This window comes from Carcharodon carcharias, chromosome 15 (assembly GCF_017639515.1).
Source record: "Carcharodon carcharias isolate sCarCar2 chromosome 15, sCarCar2.pri, whole genome shotgun sequence".
Lineage (NCBI taxonomy): Eukaryota > Metazoa > Chordata > Chondrichthyes > Lamniformes > Lamnidae > Carcharodon > Carcharodon carcharias.
The window spans coordinates 2,484,750-2,509,533 of record NC_054481.1 but is presented as its reverse complement, the minus strand read 5'-3'; the positions used below and the strand labels follow the sequence as shown (position 1 = coordinate 2,509,533).

Below are 24,784 nucleotides of genomic sequence, written 5' to 3'. Positions count from 1 at the left end.
ACTGGTAATCAGCATCAGGAAGACCAAAGTTATGGACCAGGATGTAGAGACTCCAACTTCCATCAACATCGCCAACCTCACTCTGGAGGCTCTTGGCAGCTTCACACACCTTGGATCAACAATTACCAGCAATCTGTCCCTTATTGTCAGGATGTTATCAGTACAAGGATCGCCAAGGCCACAGTTGTCAATGTCAAAGTTGAGAGGTTGAGCGTGGATCAACGCCAAACTAACCGAAAATACAAAGCCCCATGTGTACCAGGCTTATGTTCTCAGCACCCTCCATTACAGTGGCGAAACACAGACAACTTACACAAGCCAAGAAAAACTTCCACCCCCACTGCCTCAGATGAATTTTGGGCATAAGACCATAAGACATAGGAACAGAAATTAGGCCATTCGGCCCATCGAGTCTGCTCCGCCATTCAATCATGGCTGATAAGTTTCTCAACCCCATTCTCCCCGTAACCTTTGATCCTCTTACCAGTCAAGAACCTATCTATCTCCATCTTAAATACATTCAATGACCTGGCCTCCACAGCCTTCTGTGGCAATGAATTCCACAGATTCACCACTCTCTGGCTAAAGAAGTTTCTCCTCATTCCTGTTCGAAAAGGCCTTCCCTTTACTCTGAGGCTGTGCCCTCAGGTCCTAGTCTCTCCTACTAATGGAACATCTTCCACACGTCCACTCTATCCAGGCTTTTCAGTATTCTGTAAGTTTCAATCAGATCCCCCCTCATTCTTCTGAACTCCATCAAGTATAGACCCAGAGTCCTCAAATGTTCCTCATATGTTAAGCCTTTCATTCCTGGGATCATTCACATGAACCTCCTCTGGACCCTCTCCAGGACCAGAACAACCTTCCTGAGATATGGGGCCCAAAATTGTTCACAATATTCTAAATGTGGTCTGACCAGAGCCTTATAAAGCCTCAGCAGCACATCCTTGCTTTTATATTCTAGTCCTCTAGAAATAAGTGCCAACATTGCATTTACCTTCCAAACTACCAACTCAACCTGCAAGTTAACCTTAAGAGAATCCTGGACTAGGACTCCCAAGTCCCTTTGCACTCCAGATTTCGGAATTCTTTCCCCATTTAGAAAATAGTCTATGCCTCTATTCTTCCTACCAAAGTGCATGACCTCACACTTCCCCACGTTGTATTCCATCTGCCACTTCTTTGCCCATTCTCCTAACCTGTCCAAATCCTTCTGCAGCCTCCCCGCCTCCTCAATACTACCTGTCCCTCCACCTATCTTTGTATCATCTGCAACCTTAGCCAGGATGCCCTCAGTTCCTTCATCTACATCGTTAATGTAGAAAGTGAAAAGTTCTGGTCCCAACACTGACCCCTGCGGAACTCCACTAGTCACCGGCCGCCATCCTGAGAAGGACCCCCTTATCCCCACTCTCTGCCTCCTGCCAGACAGCCAATCTTCTATCCATGCTAGTACCTTGCCTCTAACACCATGGGCTCTTATCTTACTGAGCAGCCTCCTGTGTGGCACCTTGTCAAAGGCCTTCTGGAAGTCCAAGTAGATAACATCCATTGGCTCTCCTTTGTCTAACCTACTCGTTACTTCCTCAAAGAATTCTAACAGATTTGTCTGGCATGACCTCCCCTTGATGAAACCATGCTGACTTTGCCCTATGTTACCATGCACTTCCAAGTATTCTGAAATCTCATCCTTAATAATGGACTCTAAGATCTTACCAATGACCGAGGTCAGGCTAATCGGCCTGTAATTTCCTGTCTTTTGCCTCACCCCCTTCTTAAACAGGGATGTTACATTAGCGATTTATCACTAGGCATCCCCTGGCAGGACAGAGTGCCAAATATGAAAGTACATCAGCGTGCAGGGAGCCTCAGCATGTTTGCTCTCTTGAGTCAACGGTGACTCCAATGGTTGGGTCATGTGAGCTAAATGGATGATGGACGTATCACCAAAGATATGCTCTATGGTGAGCTTGCTATCTACACAAGATCAGCAGATCGCCCACATCTTCAAGGGGTCTGTAAACAAGACCTCAAGTTGACTGGGATTGGAGTCGATGCATGGGAAGTCCTTTCTGCTGACTAGAACGCCTGGAGACAAGCAGTCTCCAGAAGGGTGTGGAAAAAGCAAAAGACAAAAGAAATGACCAGATGGCAAAAAAGGATGCCGCTGGAAGGAAAAAACATCAATCCACCTTGGACCAAGCCAGTCATCTGTGTCAGCTGCGGAAGGGATTGCTACTCTCGAATCAGCCTCCACGGGCACAACAGTTGATGTCCATTACAGAACTGAGATGCACCCTGGGCACAGTCCATCGTCTCCCAAGATGGGCGGATGCCAGATGGATATTATATCGTACTCATTTATTTCTATCTTATGTATTAATTCATCTGTCTTGTTACAAATGCTGCATTGATTCAGATAAAGATCCTTTAATTCTGTCTTTTTGTCACTTTTCCCTATTCTGACCTTATTTGCTGGTGTACTCTTATGTTTGTTATCTTTGTTCCTTCATGTCATACTCGGGTATCATTACCAACATTACTGCCCTGCATTATTGCCTGTCTTTTCCCTTTAATTTCCCAAATCTCCCCTTACATGGACCAGCATCCCAACCCACCATGTTCCTTGGTCATCAGTAAGGATCTGAGGGGACATTAATGACACATTGATATGTTATATGCGAATGCGGAACTGTTACGAATCCGAGACCAAATATGTGTAGATTAGAAGCAAGACAGATATTAACAATGTGCCAAAACTGAGGCATAGTAAGCAACAACCTAAGAACATTATTGCAGAAATATCCCCATGGTGGTGGCTACTATACTGTATTTATTTAGAGAGTCAGAGATTCATACTGGTCTAAGCACAGAAAAAGGCCCTTCGGCCCATCACGTCTGCACCGGTCAAACAAGTACCTAACTATTCTAATCCCATTTTCCAGCACTAGGCCCATAGCCCTGTATGCCGTGGCATCACAAGTGCACATCCAAATACTTCTTAAATGTTATGAGGGTTTTTGCCTCTACCACCCTTTCAGGCAGTGAGTTCCAGATTCCCACCATCCTCTGGGTGAAAACATTCTTCCTCACATCCCCTCTAAACCTCCTGCCCCTTACCTTAAATCTATGCCCCTGGTTAATGATCCCTCCACCAAGGGGAAAAGTTCCTTCCTGTCTACCCTATCTATGCCCCTTATAATTTTATACATCTCAATCATGTCCCCCCTCAATCTCCTCTGCTCCAGGGAAAATAACCCCAATCTCTCCTCATAACTAAAACCCTCCAGCCCGGGCAACACTCTCTCAAGTACAATCACATCCTTCCTGTAATGCGGATTCCAGAACTGCATGTAATACTCTAGCTGTGGCCTAACCAGCGTTTTATACAGTTCCAGCATAACCTCCCTGCTCTTATATTCTATGCCTCAGCTAATAAAGGCAAGTATCCCAAATGCCTTCTTAACCACTTTATCAACCTGTTCCACTACCTTAAGGGACCGGTGGACATGCACACCAAGGTCCCTCTGATCCTCGGTACTTCCCAAGGTACTACCATTCATCGTGTATTTCCGTGCCTTGTTTGTCCTGCCCAAGTGCATCACCTCCTATTTCTCCAGATTAAATTCCATTTGCCACTGATCAGCCCATCTGACCAGCTCATCTATATCCTGTAATCTAAGGCTATCCTCCTCACTATTTACCACCTCATCAATTTTCGTGTCAGCGAACTTACTGATCAACCCTCCTACATTCAAGTCTAACTCGTTTATATATACCACAAACAGCAAGGGACCCAACACCAATCCCTGTGGAACCCCACTGGGCACAGGTATCCTGTCACAAAAACATCCATCGACCATCACCCTCTGCATCCTGCCACTCAGCCAATTCTGGATCCAATTTGCCAAATTGCCTTGGACCCCATGGGCTCTTACCTTCGTTATCAGTCTCCCATGAGGGACCTTCTCAAAAGCCTTGCTGAAGTCCAAGTAGACTACATCAAATGCATTGCCCTCATCTACACACCTGTTCACCTCTTCGAAAAATTCAATCAAATTGGTCAGACATGATCTCTCCTTAACAAAACCATGCTGACTGTCCTTGATTAATCCCTGCCTCTCCAAGTGTAGATTAATTTTGTCCCTCAGAATTGCTTCCAATAGTTTCCCCACCACTGAGGTTAGACTGACTGGCCTGTAGTTCCCTGGTTTATCCCTTCCTCCCTTCTTGAATAACGGTACCACATTGGCTGTCCTCCAGTCCTCTGGACCTCTCCTGTGGCCAATGATGTATTAAAAATTTTTGCCAGCACCCCTGCTATCTCCTCCCTTACCTCACTCAACAGCCTGGTATATATTTCATCTGGCCTGGAGATTTATCTACTTTTCAGCCTGCCAGACCACTTAGAACTTCTGCCCTTTCTATGCTAATTCCTTTAATTATATCACAGTCCTTCTGCCTGATTTCCATACCCACGTCATCCCTCTCACTTGTGAACACCAACACAAAGCATTCATTTAGAACCCTACCTACATCTTCCTGCTCCACACACAAATTACCACTATGGTCCTTAATGGGCCCTACACTTTCCCTAATTATCCTCTTACTCATAATGTACTTGTAAAGTAACTTTGGATTTTCCTTTATTTTACCTGCCAATGTTTTTCCATGCCTACTTTTTACTCTCTTAATTTCCTTTTTAAGTTCCCCCCTACACATTCTATACTCCTCCAGGGCTTCCGCTGTTTTGAGCCTTCGGTATCTGTCATATGCCTCCCTTTTTCTCTTTATCCAATTCTGTATATCCCTCAACATCCAGGGTTCCTGGATTTGTTGGTCCCCCCTTAGTCTTTACTGGAATATGTTGGCCCTGTACTCTCCCTATTTCCTTCTTGAATGAGTCCCACTCTCTGATGCAGATTTACCTAAAAGTAGCCGCTCCCAGTCCACTCTGGCCAAATCATATCTGATCTTATTAAAATTGGCCTTCCCCCAATTTAGAACTCTGATTTCTGGCCCATCCTTGTTCTTTTCCATAACAACCTTGAATCTAACGGATCTATGACCACTATATGCAAAATGCTTTCCCACTAATTCGTCTACTACTTGCCCGGCTTCATTCCCTAAAATTAAGTCCAGGACCTGTAGGACTTTCTACATACTGGCTTAAAAAGCTCTCCTGGATGCATTTTAAGAATTCCACTCCCTCTAAACCTATCACACTATGACTAAACCAGTTAATGTTGGGAAGTTGAAATCCCCCATTATTACTACCCTATTATTTTTACATTTCTCTGAAATTTGGCTACAAATCTGCTCTTCTATTTCTCTGACTGTTTGGGGGCCTATAGTACACTCCTATCTATGTGATTGCTCCTTTCTTGTTTTTCAGTTCTACCCATATGGTTTTATTTGAGGAGCCTTCTAAGATGTCATCCATCCTTTTTGCTGTAATTGATTCCTTGATCAATATTGCGATACCCCCTCCTCTTTTCCCTTCTTCCCTGTCTCGCCTGAAAATCCTATATCATGGAATATTGAGCTACCAATCCTGCCCCTCTCTCAACCATGTCTCTGTGACAGCAGTGACATCATACTTCAATGTGTTAATTTGTGCCCTCAACTCATCTGCCTTATTCGTCAGACTCCTTGCATTAAAATAAATACTATCCAACCTTGCCAAGCTCCCTTGTGCTTTAACTGGCCTATATTTTCTCTACCTTCCAGACTCATTTGCTCTCACTTCTAATTTTGGCTGTGCATCTCCCCCTGCTGAACCTCCTCTCAGGATCTGATCCCCCTGCCAAGTTAGTTTAAACCCTCCCCTTTTTAACGAGGAAAAAGATTTTTCTGTCAGTTGTGTGGAAAACAGCTGCTGACAGCACGAGGAAAATAAAGGAAGGTGTGGGCTACAATTAGAACATATATAGAATGGAATGGGAAAGATACTAGCAGCCCCATGGCACTCATTTTATGATTCTCGTCAATTTCATTTTCCTATGAGAAGTCAGCAACATCTTATCTGCATGTGAAGGTTGAAAAATATAAGTCAGATTGTTCTCGTATCAACGGATGTATGAGCAGTTGCTTTTGATTGGGTCACATGTTTAGCAAGCACTATGATTAACTCAAGTTTCCAAAAACAAAATCTGCATTCCCAAGTTTAACATACATTAATTACCTACGACAGAGGAGGAAACTTCGGCACGCGTAACGTTAACAGCTCCATGGTTTGAAATGATCATCGGAAGTGTGACAAAAGTAAACATTAACAGAAATATCACAAAATTCAACGCCACCAGAAAACGCAGAAAAGAGAAGTAAGATTGGATTCCGGTGCCAAATTTGCCTGAAAGATAAAAACAAAAGTCAAAGTAATTCAAGAATCAGTTAGGAACACAGAAACAGGTGTAGGCAATTTTGAGCCTGTTTTGTCATTCAATTATATTATGGATGACATGCATCTCAACTCCATTTACCTGCCTTGATTTCATATCCTACCATTGGCTTACCTAACAAAAATCTATCAATCTCAATTTTAAAATTACCAATTGACCTAATCTCAACAGCTATTTTGGAGGAGTTCCCAAGTATGCAAGGGAGTACAAGCCTAGTCTATGCAGTCTGTCCTCATAATTTAACCCTTTTAGCAATGATATCATTCCAGTGAATCTGTGCTGTAGTCAATATATCTTTCCCGATGTGTGGTGCCCAGAACTGAATACAATATTTCAGATATAGTCTGACCAGAACTTGATACAGCTGTAGCACAACTTCCACTCTTTCATATTTAGGTCCCTTGAGATAAAGGTTACCATTCCTTAATACTTTTCAAAATTATTCTTTGCACTTGTCCACTAACTTGACCCCTAAATCTCAGTGCTCCTGTACAATTCCTAGCCTCTCACCATTAAGGGAATACTCTGATCTGCCTTTCTTGGATCCAAAATAGATGACCTTACATAAACATGTGAGGGACCCATCCATAACTGACGGCCTTAGACAACTGTATTTCAGAACTCTTTTTTGCAATACCGTTTAGTTCAAAATGATCAACATGGATCAATGTTAGCACCACCATGGTTCTTTGGCAGTGGAACAGACACTGAATTAGAGAAAAAAGTCACAACTGAATCATTGATGGTTACAGCACAGGGAGAGGTCATTTGGGTCTTGATCCTGGACCGGCTCTCCCACTAGCTAGTCCCACTCATCTGCCCTTTCTCCATAGTTTTGCACAATTTTGCTCTTCAGCTACTAATTCAATTCCTTTTCGAAAGCCACGATTGGATCTGCCTCCACCTCTTCAGGCAGTGTATTCCAGATCATAACCACTTGCTGCACAAAAATGTTTTACGTTATGTTGCCCTTAGCTCTTTCACCAATTACTTTGAATCAGGGTCCTCTGATTTTTGACCATTCTATCAATGGGAACAGTTTCTTTCTATGTACTGTCTAAATTCCTCATGATTTTGAATATCTTTATCAAATCTCCTCTCCATATTCTTTTCACTATCTCCTCTCTATATTCTCTTCACTAACGAGAACAACCTCAGCTTCTTCAATCTATCCATGTAACTGAAATTCAAAACTCCACAACTTTCACAACTGAATGCCCTACAGTCACTACGAACTGCAAACAACTTGTCTCTCCAAAGGGTTCTTATTACTGCACTCAATTTTAGTATTTAAATAGAATCATGTTGATAACTAAAGGGAATGATTCACACTATATATCACTGCAAAAGTTATTTCTCAGACATTGGAAGATTAATTTTGTAAACTTGCATTATTCTTTCTCTTGCACCTTACTGAACCATAAACTCAAACATCTTTCGGTTTTGGCTGAATTCGCAATCCTGCTCATAGCAGGTACTTGATTTTTTTCTTTAAAATAGGTAAACTCTCCTCCCCAAGACAGAAAACCTGTACCTTTGAACTTTATCACCATGATAATGCAAGAATTCCTGTCTTAAAATTAAGTTTACTGTACAAAATTACAATCTGCCAATATTTGCAGGGATGTGGGAAAAGAGCAGGGGAGTGATGGGGTTAATTGGATAGTTCTTTCAAAAAAACCAGCACAAACACAATGGGCCAAATGGCCTCCTTCTGCGCTATAATATTCTGTATTTCTATGAACCCTCGTTCCTGGGACCCATTCTCATAAATCTTTTACATCCCACAACCAATTAACCAGATCTAAGCTCTGGTCCAGTTGTGAACGGAGGTGGACAATTAAACAACTCACTGGCAGAGGAGGGTCCACAAATATCCCCATCCTCAATGATGGAAGAGCCCAGCACATCAGTGCAAAAGATAAGGCTGAACCATTTGCTACAATCTTCAGCCAGAAGTGCTGAGTGGATGATCCACCTCGTCCTTCTCCGGAGGTGCCCAGCATCACAGGTGCCAGTCTTCAGCCAATTCGATTCACTCCACGTGATGTCAAGAAACAAATGAAGGCACTAGATACTGCAAAGGCTATGCGCCCTGACAATATTCTGGCAATAGTACTGAAAACCTGTGCTCCAGAACTTGCCATGTCCCTAACCAAGTTGTTCCAGTAGAACTGCAACACTGGCATCTACCTGGCAATGTTGAAAATTGCCCAGTTATGCCCTGTCCACAAAAAACAGGACAAATCCAACCAGCCAGTTACCACCCCATCAGTCTACTCCTGACCTTCAGCAAAGTGATATAAAATGTCATCAACAGTGCTATCAAGCGGCACTTACTCAGCAATAACCTGCTCACTGATACTCAGTTTGGGTTCTACCAGGTCCACTCAGCTCCTGACCTCATTACAGCCTTGGTCCAAACATGGACAAAAAGGCAAAAGTCAAGAAGCGAGATGAGAGTGATTGCCCTTGACATCAAGGCCGCATTCCACCGAGTGTGGCATCAAGGAGCCCTAGCAAAAGTCAGTGGAAATCGGGGGAAAACTCTCCACTGATTGGAGTCATATCTAGCACTAAGGAAGATGGTTGTGGTTGTTGGAGGTCAATCATCCCAGTCCAGGGACATCACAGCAGGAGTTCCTCAGTATTGTGCCAGAGGCCCAACCATCTTCAGCTGCTTCATCAATGACCTTCCCTCCGTCATAAGGTCAGAGTGGGGATGTTCGCTGATGATTGCACAGTGTTCAGCACCATTCGCAGCTCATGTACTGAGGCAGTTCATGTCCAAATGCAGCAAGACTCAGACAATATTCAGGCTTGGGCTGATGAGTGGCAAGTAACATTTGTGGCAAACAAGTGCCAGGCAATGACCATTTTCAACAATAGAGAATCTAACCACCTCCACTTGATGTTCAATGGCATTACCTTTGCTGAATCCTCCACTATCAACATCTTGGCTGGGGGCGGTTACCACTGACCAGAAACTGAACTGGAATAGCCATATACATACTGTGGCTACAAATGTAAGTCTGGGGCTGGGAATTCTGTGGCGAGTAAGCCACTTCCTGACTTCCCAAAGCCTTCCCACCATCTACAAGGCACAAGTCAGGAGTGTGATGGAATACGCCTGGATGAGTACTGCTCCCACAACGCTCAAGAAGCTTGACACCATCCAGGACAAAGCAGCCACTTGATTGACACCCCCTCCACCACCTTCAACATTCACTCTCTCCACCACTGACACACAGTAGCAGCAGTGTGTACAATCTACAAGATGCCCTGCAGCAACTCACCAAGGCTCCTTCAACAGCAAGTTTGAAACCTATGATCTCCACCACCTAGAGGACAAGGGCAGCAGTTGCATGGGAACACCACAACCTACAAGTTCCCTCCAAGCCATGCAACATCCTGACTTGGAACTATATCACTGTTCCTTCACTGTCACTGGGCCAAAATCCTGAAATTCTCTCCTTAACAGCACTGTGGGTATACCTACAACACATGGACTGCAGCTGTTCAAGAAGGCAGCTCACCACTATCCTCTCAAGGGAAATTAGGGATGGACAATAAATGCTGGCCTAGCAAGCAATGCCCACATCCCATAAACTAATTTTTAAAAAATTATTCCTAGAGTTCGGTGCCCAGAATTGGACACAATACTCTAGTTGAGGCCAACCCAGTGTTTTTTAATGGGTCACCATAACTTCCTTGCTTTTGCAATATATGCCACTATGGAAGCAGCTCAGGATCAGGTATGCATTATTAACAACTTTCTCGACCTGCCATGCCAGCTTCAAATAAAACTGATTTTTATATGTAAATTGTAAAATTTACATCCTTTGTACTCTTCCTTTAGCATAATTAACATCTCCTATTCCCAAGCGTTTCATAATAAATATGTGACTGCAACCTGACAGGTTAAACTATTCCCCCAATCAAACCTCAACCACTTCCTGTCTAAAGTGCTCTTTTTCTCATTGTGCATTAACTTCCAATTTTACTATTGGGCAAATAGAATGATCTAAGGATTGACAGACAATGCTCCTCTTTTTCCACTGAAGTCATATTTACAAATGTCAAAAAAATGAGCTATTAACATTCTGCCAAAGCAGACTGATGCAATTCAACATATTAATGTTTTAAAACAGATTAATTCCATTGTTTAGCTGAACGGCAATTCAAATTTTCTCACCTTCTATGTCATGAATGTCTTTTTTCCAAAGATACAGGCTAGATAAACGTTCCTTGATTGTTTGAACAAACCTTGCCTTTTTCCTAAATAGGAGGCTTTGATCGTATTTTGTTAACATGTATGCTTGATAATCTTGACCAGCTCTAATAAAACAGTGATAGAATGAAACTTTTAAAAACAGAAACACATTAGCACATGTAAAAATTGGACCAAATATTCTAAATGTGGCCTAATCCAGTACTTGGTTAGGCTTAACATTGCCTCTTTGCTTTTGTATGCTCTGCTGCGATCTAGGCAAAGTCTTTCCTCAGAACTGTTCCCTTCACAGCTGTAACTTCACTGGAAATGCAAACAACAGCCAATGTACGCACATCGATGACAGAAATGCGATGGAAACTTCAAAGTGACAGCAGAAGAGCAGGAGCAGCTCCAAGAAAATTTCTGGCCCATAATTCTTTCAAATAAACTTTTTTTATTAAACTTATGGATCTATTTCAACTGAAGGATATGCAGAAATCCTGAGTGACAATAAAATGCTCGGAAACTCAATAACCATCATTGTGCCACCACAAGCAATCTTCCATTTCAGGTCATAAGAGAGAAGATATCAAGATAGAAGTATTACATTACAGTAGCACAACGCCTCAACTACAAATTTATTTTAAACTATCAGAAATCTCTTGGCTTTGTTCAATGAGTCAGATGCAGAGAACAAGAGGGATGCAGCAAACCAACTGAAAATCTACTCATTGTCACAGGCTTCTGACAATTCTTTTATAATCTGTGGTTCTAGGCCAGTGACAAATTATAAGTCACAGAAACCAATTTTGTGTGAAGGGGAGACTAAATTACAGCACTTTGGCACCAAATTAAAAATCGGCAGTATGGATAAATAGGAACACTGTTGGAAGGTGATTTCCTCTGGACTAAACACCAACAAACAACTATGTATTTTCAATCCCAAAGGAATATCCACGCCAGAAAATGGCCAAAGTGCTAATAAAGGAAATCCAAAGGGCTGGGTGTATTACAATTATGTGAAAAAATGACACCATATTTACTCGAGACCTTTTGGTGGTTTGAGATAGTGAAAGATGCAGAAATATATATCAGAAACTGTGTACAATGCTAGAATTATTGCAAAAAATTAAGATAAAGAGGGGTAATATACTGTACTACAAAAGCCAGTGCAAAAGGTAAACAAATGAAAAGAATCTGAAAACCCTCAATACAAATTCAAAAAAATACACAGGAGAGCAACTGGGGAGGGTGCAAAAAAGCACAGGACAAGGATGACAAACAAACTAAATCTAATGACCAATCTGTGAAAAAAACAAATGAAAAGAGAGAAGAAGAAAATTACAATCTCTTACAAAAGAGAAAGAGGATGTAAATAAGGGAAGAAAGAAGCAGTGAAGAAAAACAACCTACCAAAACCAAGGAGAACTATTGAAAAGGGTAGTTGAAAAAAAGCTGTTGAACCTAATGTAAAAGATAAGAAAACAGGTGAGTTAGAAAGCTCAGAAAGTGAGTCAGAGGCTAAAGAAACCAAGAAGGATACAAAAGATGGAACCACAGGAACTCTCCAAACCTGAGTCTACATTCTGATAAAATGTCACAGACCTAAAACATTAAGACTCATGGGTGTTTACAGCACAGGAAGCCATTCGGCCCATCGCATCCACGCCCATCAACAAAGATCTGGCTACACTAATCCCATTTTCCAGCGCTTGGCCCATAGCCCTGGAGGCTTTGGCAACGCAAGTGAATATCTAAATACTTCTTCAATGTTACAAGAGTTTCTGACTCAACCACCCTTTCAGGCAGTGAGTTCCAGACTCCCACCACCCTCTGGGTGAAAAAAATTCTCAACTGCCCTCTTAGCCTTTTACCTCTTACCTTAAATCTATACCCCCTGGTTATTGACCCCTCCACAAATGGAAAGAGTGCCTTACTACCCACCCTATCCATGCCCCTCATAATCTTATACATCTCTATCAGGTCTCCTCTCAACCTTCGCTGCTCCAAGGAAAACAACCCTAGCCTATCCAAGCTTTCCTCATAGCTCAGACCCTCCAGCCCAGGCAGCATCCTGGTAAATCTCCTCTGCACCCCTCCAGTGCAATCAAACCTTTCCTATAATGTGATGACCAGAACTGCATGCAGTTCTCCAGTTGTGGCCTAACCAGCGTTTTATACAGTTCCAGCATAAGCTCCCTGCTCTTGTATTCTATGCCTCGGCTAATAAAGGCAAATGTCTCATATGCCTTCTTAACCACTTTATCTACCTGCCCTGATACCTTCAGGGATCTGTGGACATGCACACCAAGGTCCCTCTGATCTTTAGTGCTTTCCAGGGTCCTACTATTCATAATGTATTTCCTTGCCTTGTTAGCCCTCCCCAAGTGCATTACCTCACACTTTTCCAGATTGAATTTTATTTGCCGCTGCTCTGCCCACCTGATCAGTCCATTGATATCCTCCTGCAGTTTACGGCTATCCTCCTCACCATTTACCACCCTATCAATGTTTGTGTCATCCGCAAACTTCTTGATCATACCCCCTACATTTAAGTCCAAATCATTTATGTACACAACAAACAGCAAGGGCCCCAGCGCCAAGCCCTGTGGAACCCCACTGGAAACAAACCTCCAGTCAAAGAAACATCCCTCCACCATCACCCTCTGCTTCCTGCCTCTCAGCCAATTTTGGATCCAACGTGCCACACTGCCTTGGATCCCATGGGTTCTTGCTTTCTTCATCAATCTGCCATTAGGGACTTTACCAAAAGCCTTGCTAAAGTCCATGTAGACCACATCAAATGCATTACCCTCATCAACACTACTGGTTTTCTCCTCAAAAAATTCAATCAAATTTGTCAACACGGCCTTCCTTTAACAAATCCATGCTGACTATCTCTGACTAATCTGTATCTCTCCAAGTGCAGGTATATTCTGTCCCTCAGAAATCTTTCTAGTAACTTCCCCACCACCTAGATCAGAATGACTGGACTGTAATTTCCTGGTCTACCCCTTCCTCCCTTTTTTAATATTGGGACAACGTTAGTAGTCCTCCAGTCCTCTGGGACCTCACCTGTGGCCAGGGAGGATTTGAAAATTACCGCCAGGGCCCCTGATATATCTTCCCTTGCCTCACTCAGCAGCCTGGGAAACATCTCACCCGGGCCTGCGGTTTTAAGACCACTAAACCCACTAGTACCTCCTCTCTATGTTAATTTCCTCTAATATTTCACAGTCCTCCACCCTGATGTCTATACCTGCTTTACCTTTTCCATTGTGGAGACATACACAAAGTATTCATTAAGGAACAGTACCCACATCTTGCAGGTCCATACACCGATTACCTCTATGGTCCCTAATTGGCCCTATTCTTTCCCTAGTTATTCTCTTGCTCTTTATATATTTAAAAAACCCCTTTGGGTTTTCCTTTATTCTACCTAACAATGCTTTTCATGTACTCTCTTAGATTTCCTAATTTGCTTTGTAATTTCCCCCCTGTACTTCTTATACTCGTCTAGGGACTGCCGCATTGAGCCCTTGATGTCTGCCACTTTTTTCTTAATCCTAACCTTTATGTCCCTTGATATCCAGGGTTCTGCAGACTTGGTCTCCCCCCCGCCCGACACTTTGTCTTTGTCAGAACATATTTGCCCTGCACTCTCGCTATTTCCTCCTTGAATGCCTCCCACTGCTCTGACACAGTTTTACCTGCAAGTAGCTGCTCCCAGTCCACTTGGGCCAAATCATATCTCATTTTAGTAAAATTAGCCTTTCCCCAGTTTAGAACTTTTATTCCCAGCCCAACCTTATTCTTTAATATAACTATCCTAAATCTAACTGAGTTATGGTCACTACCTCCAAACTGCTCCCCTACTGATAGGTCTTCCACCTGCCCAGGCTCATTTCCGAATATTAGGTCCAGAACTGCCCCCTCCTTTGATGGGCTTTCTACGTACTGGCTAAAAAAAGTTCTTGATGCAACTTTAGAATTTTGCTCCCTCCTTGCCTTGCACATTAAAACTACCCCAGTTAATATTCGGGGAGTTAAAAGTCCCAGAGGATTGGAAAACTGTCAACATAACATCCTTATTCAAAAAGGGAGGGAGACAAAATACAGGTAACTATAGAGCAGTTAATGTTATAAAGGTTATAACAGCAGGGCATATAGAACTACATAAACTAATCAAGCAGAGTTAGCATGGCTTCATGAAGGGGAAATCATGCCTGACAAATTTATTAGAATTCTTTGAGGAGGTAATTAGCAGGATAGATAAAGTGGAACCAGTATATATTTGGATTTCCAAAAGGCATTCGATAAGGTACCGCACAGAAGGCTACTTAATAAGATAAAAGCCCATGGTGTTAGGGGTAGTATATTAGCATGGATAGAGGATTGGCTAACGAATAGAAGACAGAGTTGGGGTAAGGAGGGCATTTTCAGGTTGGCAACCAAGGGATCAGTGCTGGGCCTCAATTATTTACAATATATATGAATGACTTAGATGAGGGAAGTGAACGTACTATCACCAAATTTGCAGATGATACAAAAAATAGGTGGGAAGGCAAGTGGTGAGGATGACACAAAGAGTCTACAGAGGGATAGAGACAGGTTATGTGAGTGGGCAAAAAAATGGCAGATGGAATATAATGTGGAAAAATGTGAGGTTATACACTTTGGCAGGAAGAATAGAGGAGCCGAATATTATTTAAATGGAGAAAGGCTGCAGCGCAGAAAGATTTGGGGGTCCTCGTGCATGAATCACAAAAAGCTAACATACAAGTTCAGTAGGTAATAGGGAAGGGAAATATTGGCCTTTAGTTTAAAAGGAATGGAGTATGAAAATAGAAAAGTCTTGCTAAAACTATACAAGGCACTACTGAGACCACACCTAGAATACTGTAAAGAGTTTTGGTCCCCTTATCTAAGGGGATTGGCATTGGAGGCAGTCTAGAGAAGGTTCACTAGGTTGATCCCAGGAATGGAGGGATTTTCTTCTGAGGAGAGGTTGAGTAGGTTGGGCTTGCACTCATTGGAGTTTAGAAGAATGAGAGGCGACCTTATTGAAACATATAAGATTCTTAGAGGGCTTGACAGGGTAGATGCTGAGAGGTTATTTGTGAGAGAGAATGTCTAGGACCAGAGGGCATAATCTCAGAGTAAGGGGTCACCCACTTAAGACAGAGATGAGGAGGGATTTCTTCTCTCAGAATCTGTGGAATTCTTTACCGCAGAGGGCTGTAGAAGCTGGGTCATTAAGTACATTCAAGATGGAGATAGACAGATTTTTAATCAGTAAGATAATCCAGGGTTATGGGGAAAAGGCAGGAAAGTGGAGTTGAGGATCATCAGGTCAGCCATGATCTCACTGAATGGCAGAGCAGACTCGATGGGCCAAATGGCCTACTGCTGCTCCTACATCTTTTGGTCTTACTGTTTTATTATTCTTACACTTCTCTGAAACATAATTACATATTTGATCGTTTATCTCTTCTCGACTGTTTGGGGGCCTATTGTACACACCCAACAGCATGTTTGCCCCTTTTGTGCTTTTCACTTCCGCCGATGTGGCCTCATTTGATGATCCTTCAAAAATATCATCCCTCCTCACTGCTATAATTGATTCCTTGATCAATATTGCAACCCCACCATTCTCTTCTATCCCTCTCTCTATCTCACCTGAATACCCTATAACAAGGAATGTTGAGCTGCCAATCCTGCCCTTCTTTTAGCCAGGTCTCGGTCATAGCTATGATTATCATACTTCCATGTGCCTATCTGTGCCCTCAGCTCCTCTGTCTTATGCCTCAGGCTCCTTGCATTAAATATATTCCATTTAGCCTTGCTAAACTCACTTCTTTCTTATCTGGCCTATGTTTCCTCTGCCTTCCAGGCTCACTCACTAGTGTTTTAACTTCTAATTCCATCTCAACTTCTCTCCCCTTTGAACTACTTTTCAGGATCCCATCCCCCTGCCAATTTAGTTGAATTCCACACCATCATTAGCAAACCTCCTCACGAGGATGTTGGTCCCATTCCTGTTCAGATGTAATCCATCCAACTTGTGCAGGTCCCACCTCTCCCAGAAAGGGTCCCAATGTCCCAGGAATCTAAAGCCCTCCCTCCTGCACCATCTCTCCAGCCACGCATTCATCTGCTCTATCCTAAACAAAAACAGAATTACCTGGAAAAACTCAGCAGGTCTGGCAGCATCGGCGGAGAAGAAAAGAGTTGACGTTTCGAGTCCTCATGACCCTTCGACAGAACTTGAGTTCGAGTCCAGGAAAGAGCTGAAATATAAGCTGGTTTAAGGTGTGTGTGTGGGGGGCGGAGAGATAGAGAGACAGAGAGGTGGAGGGGGTTGGTGTGGTTGTAGCGACAAACAAGCAGTGATAGAAGCAGATCGTCAAAAGATGTCAACAACAATAGTACAATAGAACACATAGGTGTTAAAGTTAAAGTTGGTGATATTATCTAAACGAATGTGCTAATTAAGAATGGATGGTAGGGCACTCAAGGTATAGCTCTAGTGGGTTTTTTTTTATTTTATATAATGGAAATAGGTGGGAAAAGGAAAATCTTTATAATTTATTGGGAAAAAAAAAAAGGGGGGAAACAGAAAGGGGGTGGGGATGGGGGAGGGGACTCACGACCTAAAGTTGTTGAATTCAATATTCAGTCCGGAAGGCTGTAAAGTCCCTAGTCGGAAGATGAGGTGTTGTTCCTCCAGTTTGCGTTGGGCTTCACTGGAACAATGCAGCAAGCCAAGGACAGACATGTGGGCAAGAGAGCAGGGTGGAGTGTTAAAATGGCAAGCGACAGGGAGGTTTGGGTCATTCTTGCGGACAGACCGCAGGTGTTCTGCAAAGCGGTCGCCCAGTTTACGTTTGGTCCCTCCAATGTAGAGGAGACCACATTGGGAGCAACGAATGCAGTAGACTAAGTTGGGGGAAATGCAAGTGAAATGCTGCTTCACTTGAAAGGAGTGTTTGGGTCCTTGGACGGTGAGGAGAGAGGAAGTGAAGGGGCAGGTGTTGCATCTTTTGCGTGGGCAAGGGGTTGTGCCATAGGAGGGGGTTGAGGAGTAGGGGGTGATGGAGGAGTGGACCAGGGTGTTCCGGAGGGAGCGATCCCTACGGAATGCCGATAAGGGGGGTGAAGGGAAGATGTGTTTGGTAGTGGCATCATGCTGGAGTTGGCGGAAATGGCGGAGGATGATCCTTTGAATGCGGAGGCTGGTGGGGTGATAAGTGAGGACAAGGGGGACCCTATCATGTTTCTGGGAGGGAGGAGAAGGAGTGAGGGCGGATGCGCGGGAGATGGGCCGGACACGGTTGAGGGCCCTGTCAACGACCGTGGGTGGAAAACCTCGGTTAAGGAAGAAGGAGGACATGTCAGAGGAACTGTTTTTGAATGTAGCATCATCGGAACAGATGCGACGGAGGCGAAGGAACTGAGAGAATGGGATGGAGTCCTTACAGGAAGTGGGGTGTGAGGAGCTGTAGTCGAGATAGCTGTGGGTGTCGGTGGGTTTGTAATGGATATTGGTGGACAGTCTATCACCAGAGATTGAGACAGAGAGGTCAAGGAAGGGAAGGGAAGTGTCAGAGATGGACCACGTGAAAATGATGGAGGGGTGGAGATTGGAAGCAAAATTAATAAATTTTTCCAAGTCCTGACGAGAGCATGAAGCAGCACCAAAGTAATCATCGATGTACCGGAGAAAGAGTTGTGGAAGGGGGCCGGAGTAGGACTGCAACAAGGAATGTTCCACATACCCCATAAAGAGACAGGCATAGCTGGGGCCCATGCGGGTACCCATAGCCACACCTTTTATTTGGAGGAAGTGAGAGGAGTTGAAGGAGAAATTGTTCAGCGTGAGAACAAGTTCAGCCAGACGGAGGAGAGTAGTAGTGGATGGGGATTGTTCGGGCCTCTGTTCGAGGAAGAAGCTAAGGGCCCTCAGACCATCCTGGTGGGGGATGGAGGTGTAGAGGGATTGGACGTCCATGGTGAAGAGGAAGCGGTAGGGGCCAGGGAACTGGAAATTGTTGATGTGACGTAAGGTGTCAGAGGAATCACGGATGTAGGTGGGAAGGGACTGGACAAGGGGAGAGAGAAGGGAGTCAAGATAACGAGAAATGAGTTCTGTGGGGCAGGAGCAAGCTGAGACGATCGGTCTACCGGGGCAGTTCTGTTTGTGGATTTTGGGTAGGAGATAGAAGCGGGCCGTCCGAGGTTGGGCAACTATCAGGTTGGAAGCTGTGGGAGGGAGATCCCCAGAGGAGATGAGGTCAGTGACAGTCCTGGAAACAGTGGCTTGATGTTCAGTGGTGGGGTCATGGTCCAGGGAGAGGTAGGAGGAAGTGTCTGCGAGTTGACGCTCAGCCTCCACGTGGTAGAGGTCAGTGCGCCAGACAACAACAGCACCACCCTTGTCAGCGGGTTTGATGACAATGTCAGGGTTGGACCTGAGAGAATGGAGTGCAGTAAGTTCAGAGAGAGACAGGTTAGAATGGGTGAGAGGAGCAGAGAAATTGAGACGACTAATGTCGCGCCGACAGTTCTCAATGAAAAGATCGAGAGAAGGTAAGAAGGTAAGAAGGTAAGAACACACACACCTTAAACCAGCTTATATTTCAGCTCTTTCCTGGACTCGAACTCAAGTTCTGTCGAAGGGTCATGAGGACTCGAAACGTCAACTCTTTTCTTCTCCGCCGATGCTGCCAGACCTGCTGAGTTTTTCCAGGTAATTCTGTTTTTGTTTTGGATTTCCAGCATCCGCAGTTTTTTTGTTTTTTTCTGTGTTTAATTGACTGCCACTGCTCTTCAAGAAATGCCTACCTCCTTGAAGAAGTTCTGTTCCTCTCTGCGACAAGATTTCCGGATTTCTCTGTTGCCTTGTTCACCTTCATTGCTTTCCATTTCTCTCCTAGTGTTTGACAAGGTGTTTACTAAAACCCGCTTTCACAGCCATATCTCCTTTCTCAGTGACTGTCTCCGTCTCCGACTTACCCCACATGGATTTCAACTGAAATTCCACCCCTCATGTTTCGAACCCACCCAGGATTACAGGTATCTCCGGGACATAAAACGTTTCTCGGACTGCTGTTCCCGTCACATTCTGAAATCCACTCTCAGTGCCATGCGCCGCCATATGAACACACTCGACCTCTCCCTCCAGCAGCACCGCCGTACCCTTTTTCAAAGCTGCGCGTGCCCCCAGTTTCATTTTATCCTTCGGCTCATCCGACGCCTCAACAAGAAACTTTTTCTCTTTCTCTCAAGTGCTAAGGAACGCAAGCTCCAACAACTCATCGACACCAACACCCATCTAGGACCCTCCACCCCTGCCTGTCCCTCCGTCCCCACCCCATCTTCCAATCCCAGCCCCAGCCGTGTATTCACTATACCCCCTGACCTTCCCCTCTCCGATGCTGAACGTTCAGTGCTCAGCAAAGGACTTAGTTTCATACCCTTACGCCCTCACCTCAATGAATTTCGGGCTCGGCATGATACTGAACTCTTCTTCCGCCGTCTTCGTCTCCGGGCTCACTTCTTTGGGCAGGAGTCCTCTCCCAGTTCAACGGATCCTTTTACCCATCTCCAATATTCTCCCTCCACCTGGACCCCTCCCTCTGGATTCTTACCTTCTCTTGATCTTTTCATTGAGAACTGTCGGCGCGACATTAGTCGTCTCAATTTCTCTGCTCCTCTCACCCATTCTAATCTCTCTCTGTCTCTCTCTGAACTTACTGCACTCCATTCTCTCAGGTCCAACCCTGACATTGTCATCAAACCCGCTGACAAGGGTGGTGCTGTTGTTGTCTGGCGCACTGACCTCCACCACGCGGAGGCTGAGCGTCAACTCGCAGACACTTCCTCCTACCTCTCCCTGGACCATGACCCCACCACTGAACATCAAGCCACTGTTTCCAGGACTGTCACTGACCTCATCTCCTCTGGGGATCTCCCTCCCACAGCTTCCAACCTGATAGTTGCCCAACCTCGGACGGCCCGCTTCTATCTCCTACCCAAAATCCACAAACAGAACTGCCCCGGTAGACCGATCGTCTCAGCTTGCTCCTGCCCCACAGAACTCATTTCTCGTTATCTTGACTCCCTTCTCTCTCCCCTTGTCCAGTCCCTTCCCACCTACATCCGTGATTCCTCTGACACCTTACGTCACATCAACAATTTCCAGTTCCCTGGCCCCTACCGCTTCCTCTTCACCATGGACGTCCAATCCCTCTACACCTCCATCCCCCACCAGGATGGTCTGAGGGCCCTTAGCTTCTTCCTCGAACAGAGGCCCGAACAATCCCCATCCACTACTACTCTCCTCCGTCTGGCTGAACTTGTTCTCACGCTGAACAATTTCTCCTTCAACTCCTCTCACTTCCTCCAAATAAAAGGTGTGGCTATGGGTACCCGCATGGGCCCCAGCTATGCCTGTCTCTTTATGGGGTATGTGGAACATTCCTTGTTGCAGTCCTACTCCGGCCCCCTTCCACAACTCTTTCTCCGGTACATCGATGATTACTTTGGTGCTGCTTCATGCTCTCGTCAGGACTTGGAAAAATTTATTAATTTTGCTTCCAATCTCCACCCCTCCATCATTTTCACGTGGTCCATCTCTGACACTTCCCTTCCCTTCCTTGACCTCTCTGTCTCAATCTCTGGTGATAGACTGTCCACCAATATCCATTACAAACCCACCGACACCCACAGCTATCTCGACTACAGCTCCTCACACCCCACTTCCTGTAAGGACTCCATCCCATTCTCTCAGTTCCTTCGCCTCCGTCGCATCTGTTCCGATGATGCTACATTCAAAAACAGTTCCTCTGACATGTCCTCCTTCTTCCTTAACCGAGGTTTTCCACCCACGGTCGTTGACAGGGCCCTCAACCGTGTCCGGCCCATCTCCCGCGCATCCGCCCTCACTCCTTCTCCTCCCTCCCAGAAACATGATAGGGTCCCCCTTGTCCTCACTTATCACCCCACCAGCCTCCGCATTCAAAGGATCATCCTCCGCCATTTCCGCCAACTCCAGCATGATGCCACTACCAAACACATCTTCCCTTCACCCCCCTTATCAGCATTCCGTAGGGATCGCTCCCTCCGGGACACCCTGGTCCACTCCTCCATCACCCCCTACTCCTCAACCCCCTCCTATGGCACAACCCCTTGCCCACGCAAAAGATGCAACACCTGCCCCTTCACTTCCTCTCTCCTCACCGTCCAAGGACCCAAACACTCCTTTCAAGTGAAGCAGCATTTCACTTGCATTTCCCCCAACTTAGTCTACTGCATTCGTTGCTCCCAATGTGGTCTCCTCTACATTGGAGAGACCAAACGTAAACTGGGCGACCGCTTTGCAGAACACCTGCGGTCTGTCCGCAAGAATGACCCAAACCTCCCTGTCGCTTGCCATTTTAACACTCCACCCTGCTCTCTTGCCCACATGTCTGTCCTTGGCTTGCTGCATTGTTCCAGTGAAGCCCAACGCAAACTGGAGGAACAACACCTCATCTTCCGACTAGGGACTTTACAGCCTTCCGGACTGAATATTGAATTCAACAACTTTAGGTCGTGAGTCCCCTCCCCCATCCCCACCCCCTTTCTGTTTCCCCCCTTTTTTTTTTCCCAATAAATTATAAAGATTTTCCTTTTCCCACCTATTTCCATTATATAAAATAAAAAAAAACCCACTAGAGCTATACCTTGAGTGCCCTACCATCCATTCTTAATTAGCACATTCGTTTAGATAATATCACCAACTTTAACTTTAACACCTATGTGTTCTATTGTACTATTGTTGTTGACATCTTTTGATGATCTGCTTCTATCACTGCTTGTTTGTCGCTACAACCACACCAACCCCCTCCACCTCTCTGTCTCTCTATCTCTCCGCCCCCCACACACACACCTTAAACCAGCTTATATTTCAGCTCTTTCCTGGACTCGAACTCAAGTTCTGTTGAAGGGTCATGAGGACTCGAAACGTCAACTCTTTTCTTCTCCGCCGATGCTGCCAGACCTGCTGAGTTTTTCCAGGTAATTCTGCTCTATCCTTCTGTTCCTATACTCACTACTGTATGGCACTGGGAGTAATCTGGAGATTACTACCTTTGAAGTCCTGCTTTTCAATTTCCCATCCAACTTCCTAAGGTCTGCTTGTAGGGCCTTATTTCTCTTTCTTCCCATGTCATCGGTCCCAAGATGGACCACAACCACCCCCCCCCCCACCCCCCCCCCCACACCTTCAGAGTGCCCTGCAGCCATTCCGTTACATCCTTGACCCCACCACCCGAGAGGCAGCATACCATCTTGGAGTCACATCTATGACCGCAGAAGCGCCTGTCTACTCCCCTCACTAACAAATCCCCTAGCACTATTGCCCTTCCACACTTCTTTCTACCCCCCTGAGCAGCTGGACCACCCACAGTGCCATGGCCTTGGCTCTGATTGGCCTCCACAGAGGAACCGTCACTCTCACCGTCTTCCAAGGCCGAAAAACGGTTTGCGAGCGAGATGCACTCAGGGGATTCCCTCACTACCTGCCTGGTCCCCTTCTTCTGTCTGGTGGCCACCCATTCCCTCTCTACTTGCACTACCTTAAGCTGCAGGGTGACCGCTTCCTGAATCGTGCTATCCACGAGCCCCTCAGCCTCATGAACGCACCGCAGTGCCCCCAGCTGCCGCTCAAGCTGCAAAACCCGGAGCTCGAGTTGCTCCAGTCAGAGGCACCTCCTGCACACATGGTCATCCAGACTGTCAGGAGCAATTAGGATTTCCCACATGGCGCAGGATGTGCAAATCACGGGACTGAGCTCTCTGAACATATCTTAACTAAATAGAATATGGACCCTTGCTTTTACTTTACTTATTCCTACTTGCGTATAGATTAGATGCTAGATCCTCTAGATGGACTCATTCTCTAGGTGCTGCTGACAGCCTGTCCCAGGGTCCTCCTCTCGCACTCTCCTCTAGGTGCTGCTGACAGCCTGTCCCAGGGTCCTCCTCTCGCACTCTCCTCTCAAATCGGTTTTTCTTTCCAATGATGCTGCCTGACCTACTGAGCATTTTCAGCATCTTCTGTTTTTAATTACAGGGGCCAGATCATCCGTTCTCTGGAAAGAGGGGAAGGGTGGGAGGGTCATACCACAGAAATTGCGCAGGGATATAACCCCATCCCCAGAAGTCCCCACACAAGGACTACACAGGAATCTCCTGAGAAGTTTGAACTTCCGATGGGCAATTACCCTGCACCCTAGAACCCTCTGAAACTCTGATTTAAATCGGAGACTTCAGGATAGTTACTCAGGGAAATTGAGAAGGATTAAAACCACTTCTAAATCTTGGATTAGCACTGTATGGAACAGCACCCTCTCTCAACTTCCCACTGGGCCCCCCGACTACCCACCCATCCCCGAATACCGACTCCACTGCCCCCAACAAATCCTGCCCACCCCAACTACAACAAAACTACCCCTCATTCCCCCCCCACCGACCACCACTAATTATCCCCAGCCCCAACTGCCCCCTATCAGCCCAATGACTACCCCCTACCAACCACCAACTGTCCTCCCAGTCCGACTAATCACCTGACCCCCCTAACACCCGACCACCTTGATCCCAAACCCCCAACCCTCTGCCACCCCCAAACCCATTTTACCCACTTACTTTCTCTCCTGTCAAAGTGGCTGGGACCTTTAAACTTACCCGGTTTATGGCAGCTGTTGCCATAAAAAGGAGGCATGGCTTCACTTTCCCCCGGTGCTGCTGGGAAGGAGCTGCTACACTGCACATTTCTCACCAAACCCGGATTGGAGGTCCAGGCGAAAAACGTGCAGCTCCAGACTAAGGTAAGTAAAAAGGAGGGCAGTGGCAATCTGACAGGGATTGCCACTCCATGGACGTTCTGGGCCCAGTTTTCCAGCATCTGCAGTATTTGCTTTTGCAAAATTTAAATCTGATGAGGATGAAAGGAAAAGGAATCAGAAGTAGAACCCATAAACTGAAGATGTAGTAAATCAGGAGCCCAAAACTGAAGGAAGAATATGCTAAAAGTTTTGAGCTAAGCAAAGAAAATTAATTTGAACAAAATCAAACAAAACCAAAGGACTAAATTTGAAATTTTCTATTGAAAAATAAATTCTACCGA

General features: G+C 45.2%; 1 protein-coding gene across 2 annotated transcripts in view; it reads right to left on the bottom strand.

Annotated features, from left to right (window-relative positions):
• LOC121288571 (transmembrane channel-like protein 7) overlaps positions 1–24,784 on the bottom strand; it is a 113,226-nt gene that overhangs the window by 61,297 nt on the left and 27,145 nt on the right. For both annotated transcript variants that reach the window (XM_041207175.1, XM_041207176.1), the window contains exons 3-4: positions 10,597–10,739; positions 6,185–6,352 (exon numbers count right to left, since the gene is read on the bottom strand). In XM_041207175.1, coding sequence (XP_041063109.1) covers positions 6,185–6,352; positions 10,597–10,739 — 311 coding nt within the window. The remainder of the gene's footprint in view (positions 1–6,184; positions 6,353–10,596; positions 10,740–24,784) is intronic.